General features: G+C 44.3%; 1 protein-coding gene across 2 annotated transcripts in view; it reads left to right on the forward strand.

Moving 5' to 3' along the window:
- Positions 1-18,601, forward strand: part of SPNS2 (SPNS lysolipid transporter 2, sphingosine-1-phosphate) — a 151,948-nt gene that overhangs the window by 89,718 nt on the left and 43,629 nt on the right. For both annotated transcript variants that reach the window (XM_067537879.1, XM_067537880.1), the window contains exons 4-7: positions 8,542-8,693; positions 10,911-10,977; positions 14,290-14,432; positions 15,981-16,133. In XM_067537879.1, the coding sequence (XP_067393980.1) occupies positions 8,542-8,693; positions 10,911-10,977; positions 14,290-14,432; positions 15,981-16,133 (515 nt within the window). The remainder of the gene's footprint in view (positions 1-8,541; positions 8,694-10,910; positions 10,978-14,289; positions 14,433-15,980; positions 16,134-18,601) is intronic.

The raw sequence follows: 18,601 nt of genomic DNA on the forward strand, positions 1-18,601 counted from the left end.
GATTTACTTTGTATATTTTTATATGTGATGTTAACAATTTATGTTTTAATGGTTGTACAGCTGTACATTTTTAATCAGTTGTCATTAACTTATTATTATTTGACACCTCCATAATATCCCACTACTGTGAAAATTTAAATCCATTTAAAGAAAAACAAAGCCTTAATTTCAACAGATATCAATGTTTATTTTTATTTGTTTTAAATTGAATTTTCCAAGCCTAAATATACCAGATGGGATCAGAACCAGCAGCTCTAGTGAAAGCTTCCCCCAAGCCCATGCAGCCAACGTGATTCATGTCTGATAATGAGAAAAGATTTGTAGGGGAGAGAGGGTTGTTTTATAGCTATAGGTGCCCATCACCCAAGCCTCTAGATGCACTTACATACCTAAGACAAAGAAATGGATGCTGGTAATTCGTAGCTTTGCATCAGTGCTGATAACGCATAGCCTCAAGCTGGCAGTACACAGAAACCCATCCACACCCACACACCAGTTCCCACAGATTAACCAGCAACACCATCACAAATTACATGGCCTTATGATTAACCATGTCCATCCAATTAATTAATGAGACAGGGAGGTACAAAACTTTTCCCAGGAAAAGGTCATGGTAAATAGATGGGTAAACTGATGATTGGGAATCACCCAGACCATTCAGGGGTTCTGTCACCACCTGCCTTGTAACTTTGGGTGCCTTAATGTCATGCTGCTCTGGCTCTGAACTCTGACACCAGTAGCTGGCCTATGAGCATAAAGAGGTCTCATCCTGGCTTCCACCTATTACTCCTTGCAGGGTGAATCCTGCCAAGCCTTCTGCTCCTGAGTGCCCCCCGCCCCAGTCCAGCTCCCTGAGTTCTTAACTACTAGACACTCAGATTTTTCCCCTCTGGTTCATCACCCTCGAATGAATGAAACCTGCCCCCATTATCAATTCACTCTGGAGGACACAATCCATACAGTTTGCACAACTGAGGCCTGCTAGTGGTAAAAATAAACAAAAATAAACAATGTTTATTTAATAGGAAAATCATAGATTCAAAGATGAAATAGTAAGGAAAAGCAAACACATACAAGTTACACAGAAAATAAATATGTAGATGCAGTCTCAGGCTTTCCACTTTATATTAGCTAAATCCCCTTCCCTAATACAAGTTACTTGTTGCCTCTGAACAGGTTCCCAGCGTGCCCTCTGTCTTAGAGAGGATCCAGTCTTTCATGGACAGCGCCCTGCTTAGATGCTAACCTTCAATTTCTGGCTCATCTTCCATGACTCATTCAGACTTTGATCTCTGTGCTGGCACTCCTGAGGGGGGGCTAGGTGCCATTTGTTGAGGTAGTTTGTGTGGCATGGCCATCAGATGATATAAACTTTCAGTCACTGTGCATGGGTTGTACATGTTCTACAGAAGACCCCATCCTTTAGGATTGTTAACACAGCAACTTTCATCAGCACTAAATATCTTCCCTTCTTCATCTCCCCCCAAAATGTTTTTTAAATACATTTGACAATGCAAGAAATTGTCGTGCAGAGTACTCTTGTGTGCAGGTGTATGACAAAGTTGGGGCACATATCATTGGCATTCGAAGAGTAGCTATGGATCCATAATGTTATGGGATGTTTGGATCCAGGATTTCTGTTGTACCCATTATAAACATAGAGGCCACTTGCAAAATTCCGTGATGGACTTCCAACACCTGTACAAGTTTTTGTAGAGCTCGGATTAGAAGCTTATAGTTAGGGCCATCTCTTCCACCATAAGCAACACCTGTCGTCCCACCATGTCTCTGAAAATAACGTAAAGCTGTCTGCAATATCTGCTCATCTTTCTCATAGGGAGGATGTCCTTTTTTAATTTGGAAACCCATGATTCTGTCTTTGCTGGGGAGTCTGGGGAAAAGAGGAAAGGTGGAATTTAAAGATATATGTCACCTACATTTGTCATGCCATTTCATTGCTCACTTCTCCTAGGGAATGTCTGTTTCTGAGCTGAAATTTGAATTGTGTGTTTAGAGCTGCCAATACTATTAGTCACAATACTGGTACTACAGAGCACATTTCTGTTCTGGTTCACATCAGGCTTTTGGAACGCCTTTGCATACCTGCAGCACAGGGTGTGTCAGCTTCAATCATTAGAACCTAACACAGTGCTGGTATGTTTGGGAAAGCTGTTTATGAAGCACAGCAGAAAGTGTGATTCATCTGATCAGAAAATACAGGTCCTATTTGGAAAAGCAGTTGCTTGTGCTTATATGCGGCTTTCTGCGGACCTATTGAAAGGAGACTGGTAGCACGACTGTATGCAATATTTTAATGCAAGTTACAGTTGTCTTCTGCTCTGAGCATCTGACCCCTGCAATGTAAAAGGTCCTTCCTCGAATGATGTGATATCACCTGTGACCTCTGTGGACATGCTTGTAGGTCTGACACAATGTCACTGATGCAACACCTTGCCAGCTAGGATTCAGTCTTTGTAACTCTGTAGTACTGTCCCACGGAGGCTGCTCCAGGAACTGTCAAGCTCTGTGAAAATAACTCCACACTGACTCTTTGTCAGCTCATTGCTACTCCACCCATAAACTCTGCCAGTGTGAAGTGTGAGAATGGCACCTGATCTTCTCTTCCACACTGTTCAATATGTGCTGGTATCCTAGTAGCCCACTGGTCCAAACTGACCACCCCAACGTGTGCTTTCCTCACAGGACTGTGACTCCTCGTTCTGAATTATGCCTCTTGTATGTAACAATAACCCAGTGTTTGGTGACTCTCAGCAGTCCACATGCTAATTTAATGGAGCTGAGCCTCCTTTAAGGAAACTAAATATGGGATCCTTAGGAGGTCAGCTCTGTGGGGTTGTCTAGTTAGAGGGAAATTTTCACATGTTGCAATTGATGTAGCCTGGGTGGTGGACAATGTTGCACAAGTGTGCAAAAGGTGGATTGCACCTGTGTAATGCATCTGTACTAGGGATTTGTACTGGAGCAGTCACAGCAATGTAGTCAGTGCTTAAAGTGTGTTAGGTTGCACACCCAGTAAATAACATTTCTGAAGCTCTGGCTAGGTTGATGAGGGGCAGACATTTCAGCCCTGCCTAGAGGGGAACTCTCTGATTGTGAGGAGTGTCTTCACCCCATGTGAGGAGTGTCTTCAGTGCGCCCTCCCACCCCCGCATAGTTCTCAGAAACTCTGGAAGGTTCCACGAGATTCTACAAAGTTCCAGAACATTCTAGGAGATTAGCGAAAAATGAATCCACGTGTGCAATACCGGAAACATTTTACTTCAGACGTTCTTTTTTCCCTTTTGTCGCTAACAAGAGAAACAACACCCCAAGCCCAGCACCCCAGACGATCGATCGCCTGCCCCTAAATCCGGCCCTGCTCCTGGGGTAGAGCAGTCAATCAGAGCTGCTGCAGAAACAGGCAGAGCTCTTCCCTCCCTACCCCCACGGGCGACACCATTCTCCCAAGAGGTGATTGGGTGGGAGGAGGGGGAGGCAGGGTGAAGAGGCCCAGAAGCTGCAGGAGGAATTGAGATGAGGCTGGATTGCAGAATTGAGGTGCTGATTAGGTGGCCAGGCAGTGGTGATGTCACTTCCATTTTGTTTTCAGCCCTCTTTCAGCACTGAATGTAGTTAGACCAGTGCAAATATCCCTAATCTGGAGAAGCCGCTACTTCCTTTGTGTTATGGGATCCCTTACAGCTACTTCACATGCACATTCAGATGCTTAATGACCCAGGCTTATGGATCACATGGCTGTTTAGACAGTAAGGCTGGTTCTTCAGAGTTTTACACATACTTTGGCAGATTATAGGTTTATCAGTGACAACTAATCTTTTAGAGAACTGTGGCCTAATTCCTTTTGTTAACTTATTTAAAGAGATAGAGAAAGAAGTATGGTCGTGATTAGACCTATTAAAACCTATATTACTCACTCAATGATATGTGCCACTTAGATAAATGTGTAATTAGGGGCTTCGCTCAAACACGATTAAAGGCAGTCACATGTACTGCTTAGCCGAAGAATGTCTTGGCCTACTGTAGTCAGATGCGAAGTTTGACAGCAGCAATAAAAACAGAATGAAAATGTTAATGTAAACCTGTTGAGTATGTTAAAATGTTTTGGTGCCTTTTAAATATTTTAGAGTCAAATCATGAAGCCCTTATTGTTGGTTGCAAGGGCGTGTAGTGCCTGTTTAAGAACCGAGTAAGAATTCAGTCCAGTCCCTAGTTTTTAAGAGGATCGTAGAGATTGGCAGTCCACAGATCTCCTAATCCAGTGTCCCCTCTCCATTACTATCTCCATCAACCCAGCTGAAGGTGCAAGAAACCCAGCAATGGGCAGTTACGGGACAGTCTACCCCCAGAGAAAATTTCTTGCCAGCCCCCATTAGAGGTTGGTTTATGCCCTGAAGTATAAAGATTTATATTCCTTCTAAAACTTTTTTTTAATTATGTATTTCCAGCAATGGAATGTGTGGACAAAGCAGTAAAGTCCCGGGATCTTGAAGAAGGGCCACATTTTCCCGTAGAGTCTGAAGAGAAGAGCCAGGTCCATAGCTCCTGCCTTGCTGCCATCCCCTCCACTGCACCCTTTGTGGTATAGAGTAGGGGGGATTACTGCTATTGTGCATCTTAAATTACACAGGAGCTCAAGGGGGGATTATACCAGGTAGATTAGTTGCTCGCTCTCCTGCTGTCTGTACCCCACTTTGGCTAAGATATTTGTCTCACTGTTCTGCTCAGGCCTCAGGGTGTGACAGAAAGGAAAAACAGCAGAAAGAAAGGGACTCAACCCAGATGAGTTGGCCTACCCCCAGGTAGAAGAGACGTACAGGTTTCAGGTCAGACTAGATGATCACAGTGATCCCTTCTGATGTTTGAAACTGTGACTGTACATGTGTAGTGTGCCTCTCTCTATATATTACTTATCTCTGTGGACTTACTATTAGTTCACTATATGACTGTGGCCTCAGCATGTTATAGCATAAGAGTTTGGGGGTGATTGTTTTTTGTCTGTGTTGGCAGAAGAAAATGTCTGTTTCCTTGTGAGCGGACCATACTTTAGCCGAGGTACCTACCTAGCTTTTTCCTTCCACATTAATGAGAAAAATGTTACAACATTATGGTCCACTGTGTTCTAAACATGACGGGTTAGGCTTCGGTTCATACAGTGAAATGGCTTATTGAGTATTTCTATCACTTAGGTACTGAGACGATAGGTGCTGTAGAAATACCTAGGAGAGATCACTCAGTAATATAAATAATGTTTAATCCTGGAATAGAGTAATTAGGATATGACTGTAAATAATGCCCTAACCTCATTTTATGTTTTTATATTTTCTGCCTTGCTGCTCATCTGGATAGGTGCTTTTGTCCATTGCCTGGAAGATGCCTTTTGTGAAATGCAACACTGCTTACATCTGTGTGTGCTATTTTTCTCTTGTGAGAGTCTTACGTTGATCGCCATCTAGAGTCAGAAACTCATCACTCAGGCCTGCTTACGCCTGGTCTACCCCTAAAACTTAGATCAACCGACCTACATCACTTAGGGCTGGGAAAAATTTTGCACCCTGTGCAATGTAGTTAGGTTGACTTAACCCCCACTATAGATGCAGTTAGGTTGATGGAAGAATTCCTTTCTGTCAGTGTAGGAAGCAGCTGCAGAACAGTGACACAGCCACAGTGCCATAGCTGTGCCGTTGTGGTGTAGACATATCCTCAGACGTCCACAGCATCAGAGAGAGTCTAGCAGAAATACTGAAAAACAGATTTGGCTCCGTGTATGTGAGGCTGAGTCCTGATGTGGATAGGCTACCAGCTGCTGCCGGTGTTGTCAGTGCACGAGCACTCCCAGTGTTATCAATACTGGTGGAGCTGAACTGGTGTTAGCAACAGGGGGAAGGCTTTGCACAGAAGCAATACTCAGAGTAAATCCCCGTGCATTGTGTTCATTGAGAATATTATTTGTTGCTGTCTCTCTCTCTGTTGGTATTTTTATAATGATGGTTAGTTTTGGAAAGGTCCCATATGTCAGCGTGTTTGTCAGTTCCCTGGCATGGTTGACGTTTCATAGTTACTGGTTATTGGTCTGGAAGTGGGCCTTCTTACACCATCCCCATCACTTGTTGGTATCTGTATCTGAACTACCCTTGATTTTGATTTTGCAATGCCAGAAACCAACTGATGAACACGTGCAAACCAAAACCAGCCTCCAGTTTTGCCCATTTCTAATCCTGCCTCACTAATGCATTCAGTATGTGTATAAATAATGATGCTCATTCCAACCGCATTGGCTACCCATGTGCCAGTCACAGGCAGTACATCTCCACAGCATTCCTGGGTGGTTTAGCATTGGGCAATGGGCATAATTTAACTTGTTTGAGTCATGATCTTGCCCTTTCTGCATACACCCGCGCACATCTGTTCAGTATGACTGGGCTAGAGGAGACATTTAATTATACCTGTGGTTGCAAATGCTCAGCACGTTATAATTATATTCAGAAAATGTAAGGTACCAAGGTAGAAGAACTGTCACCAAAATAAGAGGTGTGCAAAATACTGTTTGTGTGTTTAGAGGCGGTATCGAAGTTGTCTGGCAGCAGATGTATGTATGGTAGAATCAGGTGTTTCACCACCCACGTTTTACAGATCATCTCAGCGAAGACTCGGCCTGATGAACGTAGGAAACCTGGAAATCAGGAGACCTGAGTTCCAATCCCAGCTCAACCTTAGACTTGTTGTGTGACCCAGGGCAAGTCGCTTATCCTCTCTATGACTCAGTTTCCCCTTTTACAATTGATCAATAATACATACATATTCACCTTGGTAAAATGCTTTTGCATTTGAGGGACTAGTGTAACCTACACGGTTCCAACTCTCCCCAGTGACCTACTGTATACAAAAAGTGACAGTATATGGGGATCTGCAAGGGTTAGATTTTTAAGGTTTGGCCTCTCCCAGCCCTTTTCTTTGTCCTTAGTCGGCAGCTGCAATTAATTGCTATTGCATTTCTGCAGCATCAGTTATTTCTGGGTGCAGCTCATGTTGCTTTGATATCTAAGTATGGATTGTGCTAGTGCATCAGTTAGTGAGACATCAAATGGCATGAACTATGCTTGCAAACAGTTGCAACCAGAAAACTCTAAATGTGCATAGAAGCTGGCTTGAAAATCAGGCACTTACGGTGTTATATAATGTCAGATCTTAGCGGAGCCATCACTAGGAAATACATTCTGTTAGCTCCCTGGTGTCTGTGGAAAATTCCTTTTCCTCTTCCATATTGTCTTGTGTTAGATTTCAGTTTGTTGCATCTCACGTTGTTCTAACCTGTTCTGGTATGTATTCGGTCTCTGCCCACTTGCAGACAGTACACTTGTTTCCAAGTGATTTCTGTAGCCGGCTTTATGTTTGTGCAACATGTACAATTGCAGGGGATGTCCCTGAATCACTCATTCTTGTTGCGAAGCAGCACACTGCTCTATAAGCCAACCAGTGTTCCCTGAGCCACTCTCAAACGGTCTCATTGAAACTTTTAATCCTGTCTCTTCATCCCTGTTTGTGTTTGTCCGTTGGTTTTACCATAATGTAGGTGAGCTTTTCAGAAGTGTTCGGTGCTAGCTCAGGGGTGTGAAAAATCCACATCCCTTGAGCAGCGTAGTTATACTGACCTCACTCCTGTGTAGACAGCCTCTCGGGTAGGTGGGTTAACTATGCCCTTGGTAGAAGCTCTCCCATCAACGTAGGAGTGTCTTCACTTAAACGCTACAGTGACACAGCTGTGCAGCTGCACTGATGCTGCGTTTTAAGTGTAGACCTGCGCTTGGACCATGGGTTAGTACATCTGAAAATCCTTCCCCTGCATGCCTCTCCCACCCTTACCCCACTGCATAATCTCCAAATCACCTGCTCAGCCCATTCATTGGCTGAATTATAAATAGAGTAGGCCCAAAATACAAATATTCGGATCCAGGTATGGATTTCAAACCCGGCAGAATTCCAGAGTGTTTGGTTTTGGTTCTTCCAAATCTTTAGAAGAGTCTTGAAAGTTGCACCGGGATTGACTTTCCAACCCTGTGCTCTGTGGCAGCTCTGACAAAGAGGATTTAGACACATCATTTAAGACCTCCAAATACAGGAATTGTCCTAGCTCAGCCCCCTGTAGGGGTGTTCCATCATCTCTACCTGTAAACCTCCTATGGTTGAGCCTTGCCCTGAGAATGAAATGAGAATCTCCTGCTTCCCATTCTTTAACCATATTAGCTGCCAAAGGATCTTCGTAGCCAGAAGGCTTGGACCATTCTTCTGGAATGCACATTAGGGAAGGGTTTAGTATTAGTTATTTTTTAAAATATGTATAAACTACTACAGAAATATGGTACTGACATTTTTCCCTGGGAATACAAACATAAAGAGGAGTGGTAGGAGTGACAGCAGGCTGAGAGGGAAGAGGGGTAAGTGTTATCCTCTGGTTACATGGGCTTGCGTTTGATTATTAGCCATTTTGAAGACTGATTGATTTTTTTTCTTATTTCTTCTCAGTATTTCTGGCTCCTGGTCCTCTCACGAGGTTTGGTTGGCATCGGTGAAGCCAGTTATTCCACCATCGCTCCCACCATCATAGGAGACCTTTTCACCAAAAACACCAGAACCCTCATGTTGTCTGTCTTCTACTTTGCGATCCCTCTTGGCAGGTAACCGGTCCACTGCTGTTCTCTGGAATTAGCATACATCTGAAGTGGCTGATAATAAAGCCATGTTTTGTTTGATTTGGATTGTTTGTAAGGGAAAAGTTTACGGGTTGGTGGCTAGAATAGGGGCTGTTTAGTATGAGGAATGGGTTCTGTTCCCAGTTTTGCCACTGATTCATGGGCAACTTTGTTTAAGACCCTTGTATGGAGTAAGTGTGCGATATCCCTAATTAACAGAGCTGGATGAAAACAGAAAAAAATTATTTAGCAAATACATTTTTGAAATAACAGCAATATTACTTGTACAATTGATGATGTACAATTGAACATTATGATGAATAATGTTATACCAGTTCTTAGTTGTTGTTTTTATTCATTTGAAGTATGGGCTTTTTTGAAGTTCCTCCAGGTTACTGTATACTTTAGAAGAGCCATTAGTTTAAAGTACTAAGTTTTCAAAAGTGTGCAAGTGTAATTGCAGGCACATATACCTAAGGCATGTGAATATTAGAGAGCTACCGGTTAGAGGCAAAATTTAGCTCTTGAAATTTTGACCTTCTCAAAGCGTTTCTTAACTTGCACTCAAACTCTGACCTACTTGAATCTGCACAATTTGGCTGAGACCCAGTGGTTAAAACCACAGTAGCCATTCTGTATGAGTGTTCCCATTATTGCACTGCAACTGTGGGAAATTACTTTTAAAAGTCTAGTGTTGAAAAGGCTCAAGAGAGCTGCTGTAATGAAAATTCACACTTAAACTTATGCAGAGGAGTCGAGGATAGCACAGCCCATAGTCTCCTGATGAATGTCACAGCCATACTCGATCTTTGAGTAATGATTTCCCCTGGCACTTTCTTTCAATTGAGTTCCCTTATCAGCCCCATGCAGTACCTGATTGTTGGGACTGGAGGGATCCTTGTTTTTTTTCAGTGGTTGAGCCTGCATTGTGAGGTTGTAGACAGGGTGGGCTCACACAATTTGGATGCAGATTCCCAGAGGCAGATGACTTCCTGTGGAGAAGTGGCATGGTGAGTTCATTTCCAGAAAGAGAAAACCTGGACAGCAGTTAACCTCACCATTGCAGTAAAAAACATCTGGTTTAGGATGGTAACACGCCAGCTAGAACTTATGGCAGTAACCTTAAGACAAAGCTTGAAAACATTCCTTTGCTCTTCAGGAAGACGAAATGGCCTGCCCTTAACTAATGGAAATAACTTTTTCCTAAATAGCCCTACGACACTGAACACTTACATAGAGAATCTAGCTGACAATGGTTGGCAACCAATCAATTTCTTCCAAAGACAAACATGCTTGATAATGGCAAATGGCTAGGAATGGGCCCCGGTTGCTCACTCTGGCTCTGGATCTGAACTTTTCCATGGCTTAGTTTTGGGGCCATATCTGTGACTGGCTCAGTACTGGAATGGTACTGATGGCAACTCGGGGGCCTGCACGGCTTAAAAGGCTGTACAATAAATGTGTTTGGCAGCAGCCAGCCACCCTGGAACGGCTCTGGCAGCTTTTACTCAAGGCAGCTGTAGTGCTGAATGCTGCGTTTTTGAAAGATGGATTTTGTGTCTGTTCATTTCAGTTATATGGAAGCATCATTACAGTTCACAGCCAGACCGCTCAGCTAGAGCTGTCTTTTATTACCTGACTACAATTCTCTGATACCTGGCTGAAAGTCCGCTGGCTTCTCTAACCTTCCGACAGATTTCAGACGTTTACCCATCAGCCTAGCGTGCTTCTTGTTCTAAGATTGTTGGTACAAACTTATTTTAAATAAACGGTCTCTTGATGAGTATTAGGGACCAACTGCTGATAAATTAACAGATGGCATTTAAATTGTTTGGTGCAGTATAAACTTGAAGGCACTTCTTATTCATTCTAGGTCTGGGCCCAAAAACGCAGGTCTTCAGCTTCCTGCAGTGATCGGTGCAGCATAGGAATCTGCATGGGACAGTGTTTGGATCCTGGGGCTTTATTTCAGCCTCTTATTGGGCAAAGGGCTAGTGGATATTTAGACCCATCCTACTGTTGGAAGTTACACATTCTCCACTTCTGCTTTTAATATTGCTTACTCTTCTCTCTGTAGGAAAAAGGATTTACAGAATCAGTAGCTGACCATGACTCTGATCTGTCTGCATTTCATGTTCTCTTGAGAACAGTTGACCTATAGCACTTCATTAACACTAGCTCCCTTCTCTGTACTTTTTGCAGTGGTTTGGGATACATCACTGGATCAAGTGTGAAGCAGGTAGCAGGAGACTGGCACTGGGCGTTGCGGGTAAGCACCTGTGTCATTCATGAAATCTGTTAAAATATTCCTCGTGAACTTGCGCACTCACAAACATTAGAGCTGGCCAGAAAACAGGGTGCAACTTTCATGAAAACTTCCTCAAAATTTCCAGCTCTTCAGCTGGTCAAAACATTTTGAAATATTCCATTTTGCTGACATTCTTCATCAAAATTTTGCCAAAAGACGGACAGAACTTTGGCAGTTTTCTGTGGGGTGTGTGTGAAATTTCCATCTTGTTTTTCCCTAGCAAAATTGCAATTTTTGAAAATTTCCAACCTACTCCAATAAGCTGGCACTTGTCATTGTCACGGTCTTTATCCCATTTCAAAAGAAGGTGGTGCTGCCCCACCATGTTTTACTCTGCCTTACGTGATCCATCATAATGTCCGGTCACGAACAGTATTTAACAGGTTGAGGTTAAGAGCAGAAGAGGACTTCTAGGCAGGGGAGGATTTAAAAAAAAAAGTAGAGCACTGGAGAGAGATGTGTACAGATATTCAGCATGTAGTAGATTAAATCTGTGCAGCCACTGGACAAACATGGAAAGGTGTTTTTAGTGCTTGTTTCCCTGCCTGAGGGTAGCAGATTTCCGATCACTTCATTGACAGTGGTTTCTTGATGGGCTGAGGAAGAGGAGGCGGCAACCTTAAATCAACTCTGTAGCCTTTCAGTCCCCTGCTATCAAGAAACTCTGCAAGGACGGTTTCCTACTTTGAGGAAAAAACACTTTGTTCCAGTTTCCGCTTGTTTTTCTGCCCTGAGACACTCAGTTTCCTTCTATTTTAACCTCTAGGGACTCGGATAAATGTGTTGAAAAGATAATACACCAGACACACACACACAGTGAAGTCTTGAAAGAGCTGGCAGGAAGCGGCTCAGCAAACCTGCATTCTGGCCTTTGTCACAGTCTGACCAGCACGGGGTTGAGTGAGATGCTCTCTCAGAGCTGGCAGTTCATGAAGGCAATTAATTGCATGAAGCTTGTGCCAATGCAGTTTATAACAGCCGGTGCTGAAATACATGGATTCCCTACCTCAAACAAACGGTGCTTTTTGGCGGTTGGAAATGAGAAATGAAGCCAGTAAAGTCACCAGGAATATTCCTCAGTTGCCAGCTGAGTTGGGGCGGATTCCAACCAAGAACGTATAATGAAAAGAATTAAGTTTAATGACCTGAAGTTTCAGACCAGAAAAGGGGCCACCTTGTCTAATGGCTGGAATGCTTTAAGTGTGAAGCTGACTTCTGAACAGGGGAGCAGCGCTAAGCCTAAACGCCTCACTCAACCCATTGTGCTTGAATGAGACTGATGTGTTGCATAGGTGTCATGCTGGCCTAGTGCGCAGAGGTGAATGGCACTCTAAGGCCATAGTTCTCAATCTTTTGGGGCTCAGGACCCAGTTGTAAACCTTGATGGCATAACCCAGCAAGTAGTTTTAGTGCCCAAAACATCTGGCTTAGGAAATATTTCGTACCCACCGTACAGTATACACATTAATATAATAAATGCGAAAAAAGTACACTTCTGTATGCTATAGTGGTGGCTCTTGTGGCCCCTGTCCTGTGGGGCTGGCTGGGCCCGGCACCCCGCTCCAGGGGTTGTAACTACTGGGGTCACAGCACTGCTCAGGTTTGGCCCAATCTGCTTAACAGGTGGCTAGCCAGGCCAAATTTGTGTGGGGAGTGGTGTGACCTGGTACATGATGTCACAGCATCACACTCTCAAATTTGGCCCAGCCAGTCCCCTGTCAACCTGTCGTCATGATGGAGGGATGGCTGGGTCAAACCTGAATGGCACTGCAACCCCCTGGACAGGTTGCAAGGCCCAGAGCAGGGAGCTTAGCCCAGTCAGTCCCAAGGGACCAGAGCCACAGGAGCCACGGCTGCGGGACGATTGTGAGATGGACTCTGCAGCCCTCGGGCCTCCCACACAATCCATTGACACATTCCGGCGACCCAATTTTGGGTTGTGACCTGCAGGTTGAGAAGCCCTGCCATAAGGGCCGAATAGTACAATTGGATGCAGGAAGTTACCATTCGCTCCCTTTGCTTCAAGTGAAATCTCTACCTTTGTTTCTGGCAAGAGTTTTTCCAGGCTGCTGTGCTTGTAGATTCAGACTCCCTGTGTGTCAGTCCCTCCATCACATTACATACAGACACCACAACTAATTGCCAGTGATATCCTGACTGTACAGAACAGATGGAAACAGTCAGGATAGGTTGGTTTGTCTTTGGTCTTGTCTACATGGGGACACTTAGGAAAATTAATCCGAATTTACTAAAGGTATGAATTTAAAATACATTAGTTAAACCTCATTGAACCCCTCACATGAATTAAACTAAATCAAATTAAGTCCACTTTAATTCTGAATAGGAGAATTCTGAACTAGCAGGGTTTGTGCTAGTGCTCTGAAAATAGGTGTGTAGACAGCGCTTTGAAGTTGCCCCATTCCCAGGCTTCAGAGCATGAGCCGCAGCTTCCAGAGTGCTGCGTATGCAGTTATTTCTCCAGTGCTAGTGCAAGCCCTGCTAGCATGAGTTCATCGCCCCGTGCTGGGTGACTTGCAGCTGCAGGCTGGGTAGATGCACATGTCGTGTTCCAGGGCCCTGTTCACCAGTGCTGTGTTTCGCTCTGGTGATGATTGAATCTCAGTGGTGGACACATGGTTCATTTTTATAGCTTGTGATGCCCTCTGGCATCCTTTGGATGGATGCCAGCTTTGTCTAGTGATTGGAGTAGTGGACTGGGAGTCAGGAGACCTAATCCTTGTGTGCCTCAGTTTCCCTTTCTATTTTCTCCATGCTCCACCTTGAGTGCCCTGTGCAAGGAGCAGTCAGGAACTGGCTGAAGGTGGAAAGCTGGGGTGGGCAAACTGGAAAAGATGTGTGTGGAAGGGAAAAGGTCAGACCAATAGTGACTCACTCCCAGCATCCAGAAACCCTTTCACCTTCCTAGCATGCCACTCCAGATTCCTCCAAATACTTCTAGAAATTAGCCAGTCCCATAGCCCACCTGGGAGTTAAATGTCACGGAAGAACTGCGTCAAGATGAGCTAGGTACAGCAGTAACACAGAATGTGACCACCTTAATCACAGCATCCCCACAGCTGAGTGAGCTACAAGAGTCAGGTAAGAGCCTCGAGAGGAAGGAGAGGCGCTGATGCGGCAGTAGGTGCATACAGATTCAGATCAGCTGTAAAGAATCTGGTCACTGAAATGAAACTAAAGCAATCTGTTTCTTTTTGACTAGCCATGGTAACCACTGCTGACTTTCTGTGCTGATTCCCAGGTCTTCTCTTTCAGGTATCTCCACTTCTGGGCATGATAACAGGGACACTCATCTTGATATTTGTACCCGCTGCTAAAAGAGGCAACGTGGAACAGCTTGGGGGACAGTTGAAGGCTCGGACCTCGTGGCTAAGAGATATGAAGGCACTGATCAGAAAGTAAGAGAGTGCTGCTGAAATGTGCGTGGCCTTTAATGTTCAGCCTGGGAGTCAGCTCGCTTTTGCTATTCTAGTGCTGTACAGATTGCGAGTAGCAACATTTGAGGACAGAAAGCATGATCCTTGGGCCTGAGAAAGGAATCCATTGTTGTGTTTTCACTAGGGACGGGCCCTAGTTGAAATCCAAATTTGGATCTACCCTCCGGTCCATTTCTGATTCTTGCTTCAGGGAAGCTAAGGTGTTGAAGAGGAAACATATGAAAGAGGGCTGAGAGCAAACTGTGTTACTGGCTTTCAGCCCTGTTTTCTGTTTGGTGGGCACTGGGAAAGAGACACCCTCCTGAGGAGAGGGGGAGAATTAAACATCAAAGTGAATATGGAGGAGAAAATATACAAATGCAAGCACCTGCCTGTGGGTATACGCACGCGTACATAGTTTGACATGGGTATGCACACAAGCATTTTCAGTCTGTCAGTCATTCTGCTACACTTGCTGTAAGGATGGTTGTGTGGCTGCATCCAGGCGCATCTACATTTACCCACTGATTGCACTGTAACACCTGTAAGTTCCAAAGTGGAACTTGCCCATCCCGTGATTTTGTTCTTTCTAGCGGTACTGGCTAGGGCATCTGACCAGTGTTGCCAGCAAAAACAAGGGCATTAGGACAAGTGGTCATTGTTAATTCCCAGGTGTCTCCATGGTGCTCACCCTTATATCATTTGAAAGCCTGATAATCCAAATGGTAATGATGCCACTCTCTCATTCAGAGCAAGGTCACTCAGATGGGGAGACTGGCCCTTGGAGCCGGCATGATGGTAGCTAGAGTGGCATGCATAGGGAGGGCATCCTGATGATTGAATGCTGACTGTTTTCCAAAATTATATTACTTAACGGTCACATGGCACTTTGCAAATGCGAGGTGCTGGCCAAGAGATCAGACTTAGTGTTACTGTCACAACTTAGTGCGCTAGGAATGCACTCGGGGCCTGATTTTTCATCACCTTGCACCATTGCTGCATCTGTGCAAAGCGAGTGCTAAACAATACCATGTCAGAGCCTGGTAGAACATTACCCCTGCTTTGCACTGATGTATATGACTGAACAAGGGACAAGTAGGGAGGACCCAGGCCATGCACACTGTTGGGTGATGCTTTAACCTAAATTACAAACCCATGTTGTATAGCCTGTAGCAGACGAAAACCACAGTGGTGACTGCTGCAAAATGAGTTCCCAGTTGAGAGAGCCTGTCGGAGATGTCTTTTGAGAACCCATCTTCTGCAGAGGCAGATCCCGCAGCAAGTACTGTAATTATATCAGCAGATATAGCCTATTTGAGCAGCCATTGATTTAATCTTAGCTCCAGGGATACTCTGGCTTCTGGGTTTGGGGCTGAGCTGATGCCATTTTCTGTGTTGCTGGGTCACCACTCCCCAACCTGTGGAGCTGGCCCACGGCTCTTATTCCTTCAGGGATTCCCTACTGCAGAGGCTAAAGCAGTTCTGGAGCTAAAATTTCCCCTTGGATTTTCCTCTCTTGCATCTCCACAGCCGCAGCTATGTGTTCTCATCGCTGGCCACCTCAGCCGTCTCCTTTGCCACGGGGGCACTGGGCATGTGGATCCCTCTCTACCTTCACAGGGCCCAGGTTGTGCAGAAAACGGTGGAGACCTGCAGTTCGCAGCCCTGCAGCACCAAGGACAGGTAAGGCTCATCCTCTGCTATTGTAAAAAGGGGTTTTCCTACTGCAGATGACATTCAGACTTAGAGCTTGGGCTTAAGAGAATGAAATCCATTTACTAGGATCCCTATAACTTCCTATGATCCTTTGCAACAATATTAGGAAGCACTGGGGTTTAAATTCAGAATGTATTCCTCGCTGCAGCAGCTGATCCCTTCATTGCTACGGGACATGAACCTGTAGTAACACCAGAATACCGGGCGCCTGAGATTGGGGAAGAAAAACAGCCTTGTAGCTAAGGCAAGAACTGGGTGCCAAGAAATCTCAGTTCTACTCTGGCTTGGCCACTGATTCCTAGCATGATGTTACATGGGGATGGAGCTTCGCTATCTGTAAAGTGGATGTACTACTTCTGCAGAGGGGTTTGATTGATTTGTATGTAAATAGCACGTGGAGATCTTCAGATGGAATGGAGCACACTGTGATGAAGATGGCTGCAGTGGTGAGAGAGGAGGATGTTACGATGGCTCAGATTTCTTCAGCGATAGCAGGGGTTGGTGTGGCAAAGTTCAGGACTCAGTTTGATCCCTCTCCTCCCGAGGGGCCAGCAGGAAGTGCCCTGATGGCCACGTCCTCAGCCCCTCTGGGTGGGGCAGTGCTCTTCTGCCCAATGCACCAGGTGCTGTAAACGGGCTGCCAAAGGAGGATCTTTGACTGGATGAAGGGCTTTGGGAGTTCTTTATGAGTTGGAGAGAGATCCCAGACTTGCAGGGGAAGTATCGAAAACTGGCTTTTCCTGTCTCTATTTTCACACAGAAGCTCTTGGTTTTAACTTACCCCAGGGTGAAAGTTTCTCTTTAATTTTACTGTAGTGCTGACCCTAGGACAATGAAGAGTTAAGGGGGAGGGTCTGTGGGTATCCGACTGAATAAACTTCCCTGCCATGCTGGAGTAGCTTAATACTGGAGAGGAGTATTAATAATTACCTTTCATCCTGAAGGGATCCCTAGGCACTTTACAGTGTGTGTTTGCTGGTATCGTTCACCTGCCACTACCATGCGGCTCCTGTTGGAAGTAGATTGCAGCAGTCCTATAGCATGTTATTTGGGAAGAATAAAATCATAGAAGTGTAGAGATAAAAGGTCCTAGTCATCTAGTCTGGTCATCCCCTGCACTGAGGCAGGACTAAATATTATCGAGATCATCCTGACGGGTATTTTTCTAACCTGCTCTTTAAAGAAACAGTGAAGAACTGCAAAGTTGTGGGGGGAATTTCAGTAGTAAGGACACACTCATCAGGGTTGGAAATTGACCATCACACCAGAGTTAATATGACAGTTGATCAGGAAATCATTATTTTTTTCCGCATACAGAAAATTTGAAAAAAATTATTTTTTTTCATTTTTGTTACAATCTCTTGACTCTTTCAAGTTTTTGGGGAAAATAAAATCTGAAGAAGATTTTTCAGCAATTGAAAGTTTTAAATAAAAATTTGACCATTCGTTCAATTTTTCAGCAAAAACCTGAAACTTTTAATGAAAACGGAATTTTTTTCACATACATTCCCATTTTAATTTTAATAGATGGTGGAAAATTTGTGATCTGCTCTAGTAATACCCTTAAAATGTATTATGAAATCTTTAATGGCCTGAAGTGCCTCTTTCACTAATCTTGCATTAAATTACTTAAGGATTGCCCTACCTAGACACTGCTGCCCTCTGGTCCTTTAAGAGCTAGTATTTGTTATTACTTTTGATGTGTACCACCATGGCAGAGGGTGAAAGTGTGGGAGCTGTGATGACAGGGGGAAAATTAAGGTTTGGGTCCTACTGGCTTTGCTAATGTATCACAGAAGACCCTTGCTCCATTCTGTATTGCTTCATGTTGCACATGGGTCTCTTCTTTCAGCATCTTTGATGAAATGTTGTATCCAGTTACATTTTACGTGAAAGGTGCTCAGAAGATGAAGAAAGCGTTGCGCTGCCTGGGCTAAATTGTAGGAAAGCATCCTGTTGCCAGCTTTTTTACTTTGTACTTACTATAGCAAACAAATATACAACTGGCTAAACTAATATCACATCACAGATTAACTGCCAAGAGTGGTTAATTCAGCAGACTCAGGCCAGCCTGCAAAAATGTCGCTAGTGAAGAAAGCAGCTGCAGCCAGACTGCCCATCTTTTGTTTACAAAAGGGAGATTTTCGGCTCCTACATTTTTAGCTATCCTGAAGCTCCTTTGCCATAACTGCCAAAGACCATTATGTTGCAAATCATGCACACAAGATGCAGAACACATGGGAGATGCACAGACACTCCTTTAAATGCAGAACTTTCTGTATTAGCCTGTGGCTGAAATAAGCTGCTACTCTGAACTGTGTCAGACTAACTTTCTATAGGGCTCCTGCTGGCTCCCCACAACAAACAGCTATTCTGTTCTTTCCTCACTTGTGAATATGACATTTTCCAAAAAGTGCTCGTGGAGACTTTGCAGA

Source organism: Emydura macquarii, unplaced genomic scaffold (assembly GCF_026122565.2).
Source record: "Emydura macquarii macquarii isolate MOO-44397 ecotype Brisbane River unplaced genomic scaffold, CSIRO-AGI_Emac_v2 contig_450, whole genome shotgun sequence".
NCBI classification, from domain to species: domain Eukaryota; kingdom Metazoa; phylum Chordata; order Testudines; family Chelidae; genus Emydura; species Emydura macquarii.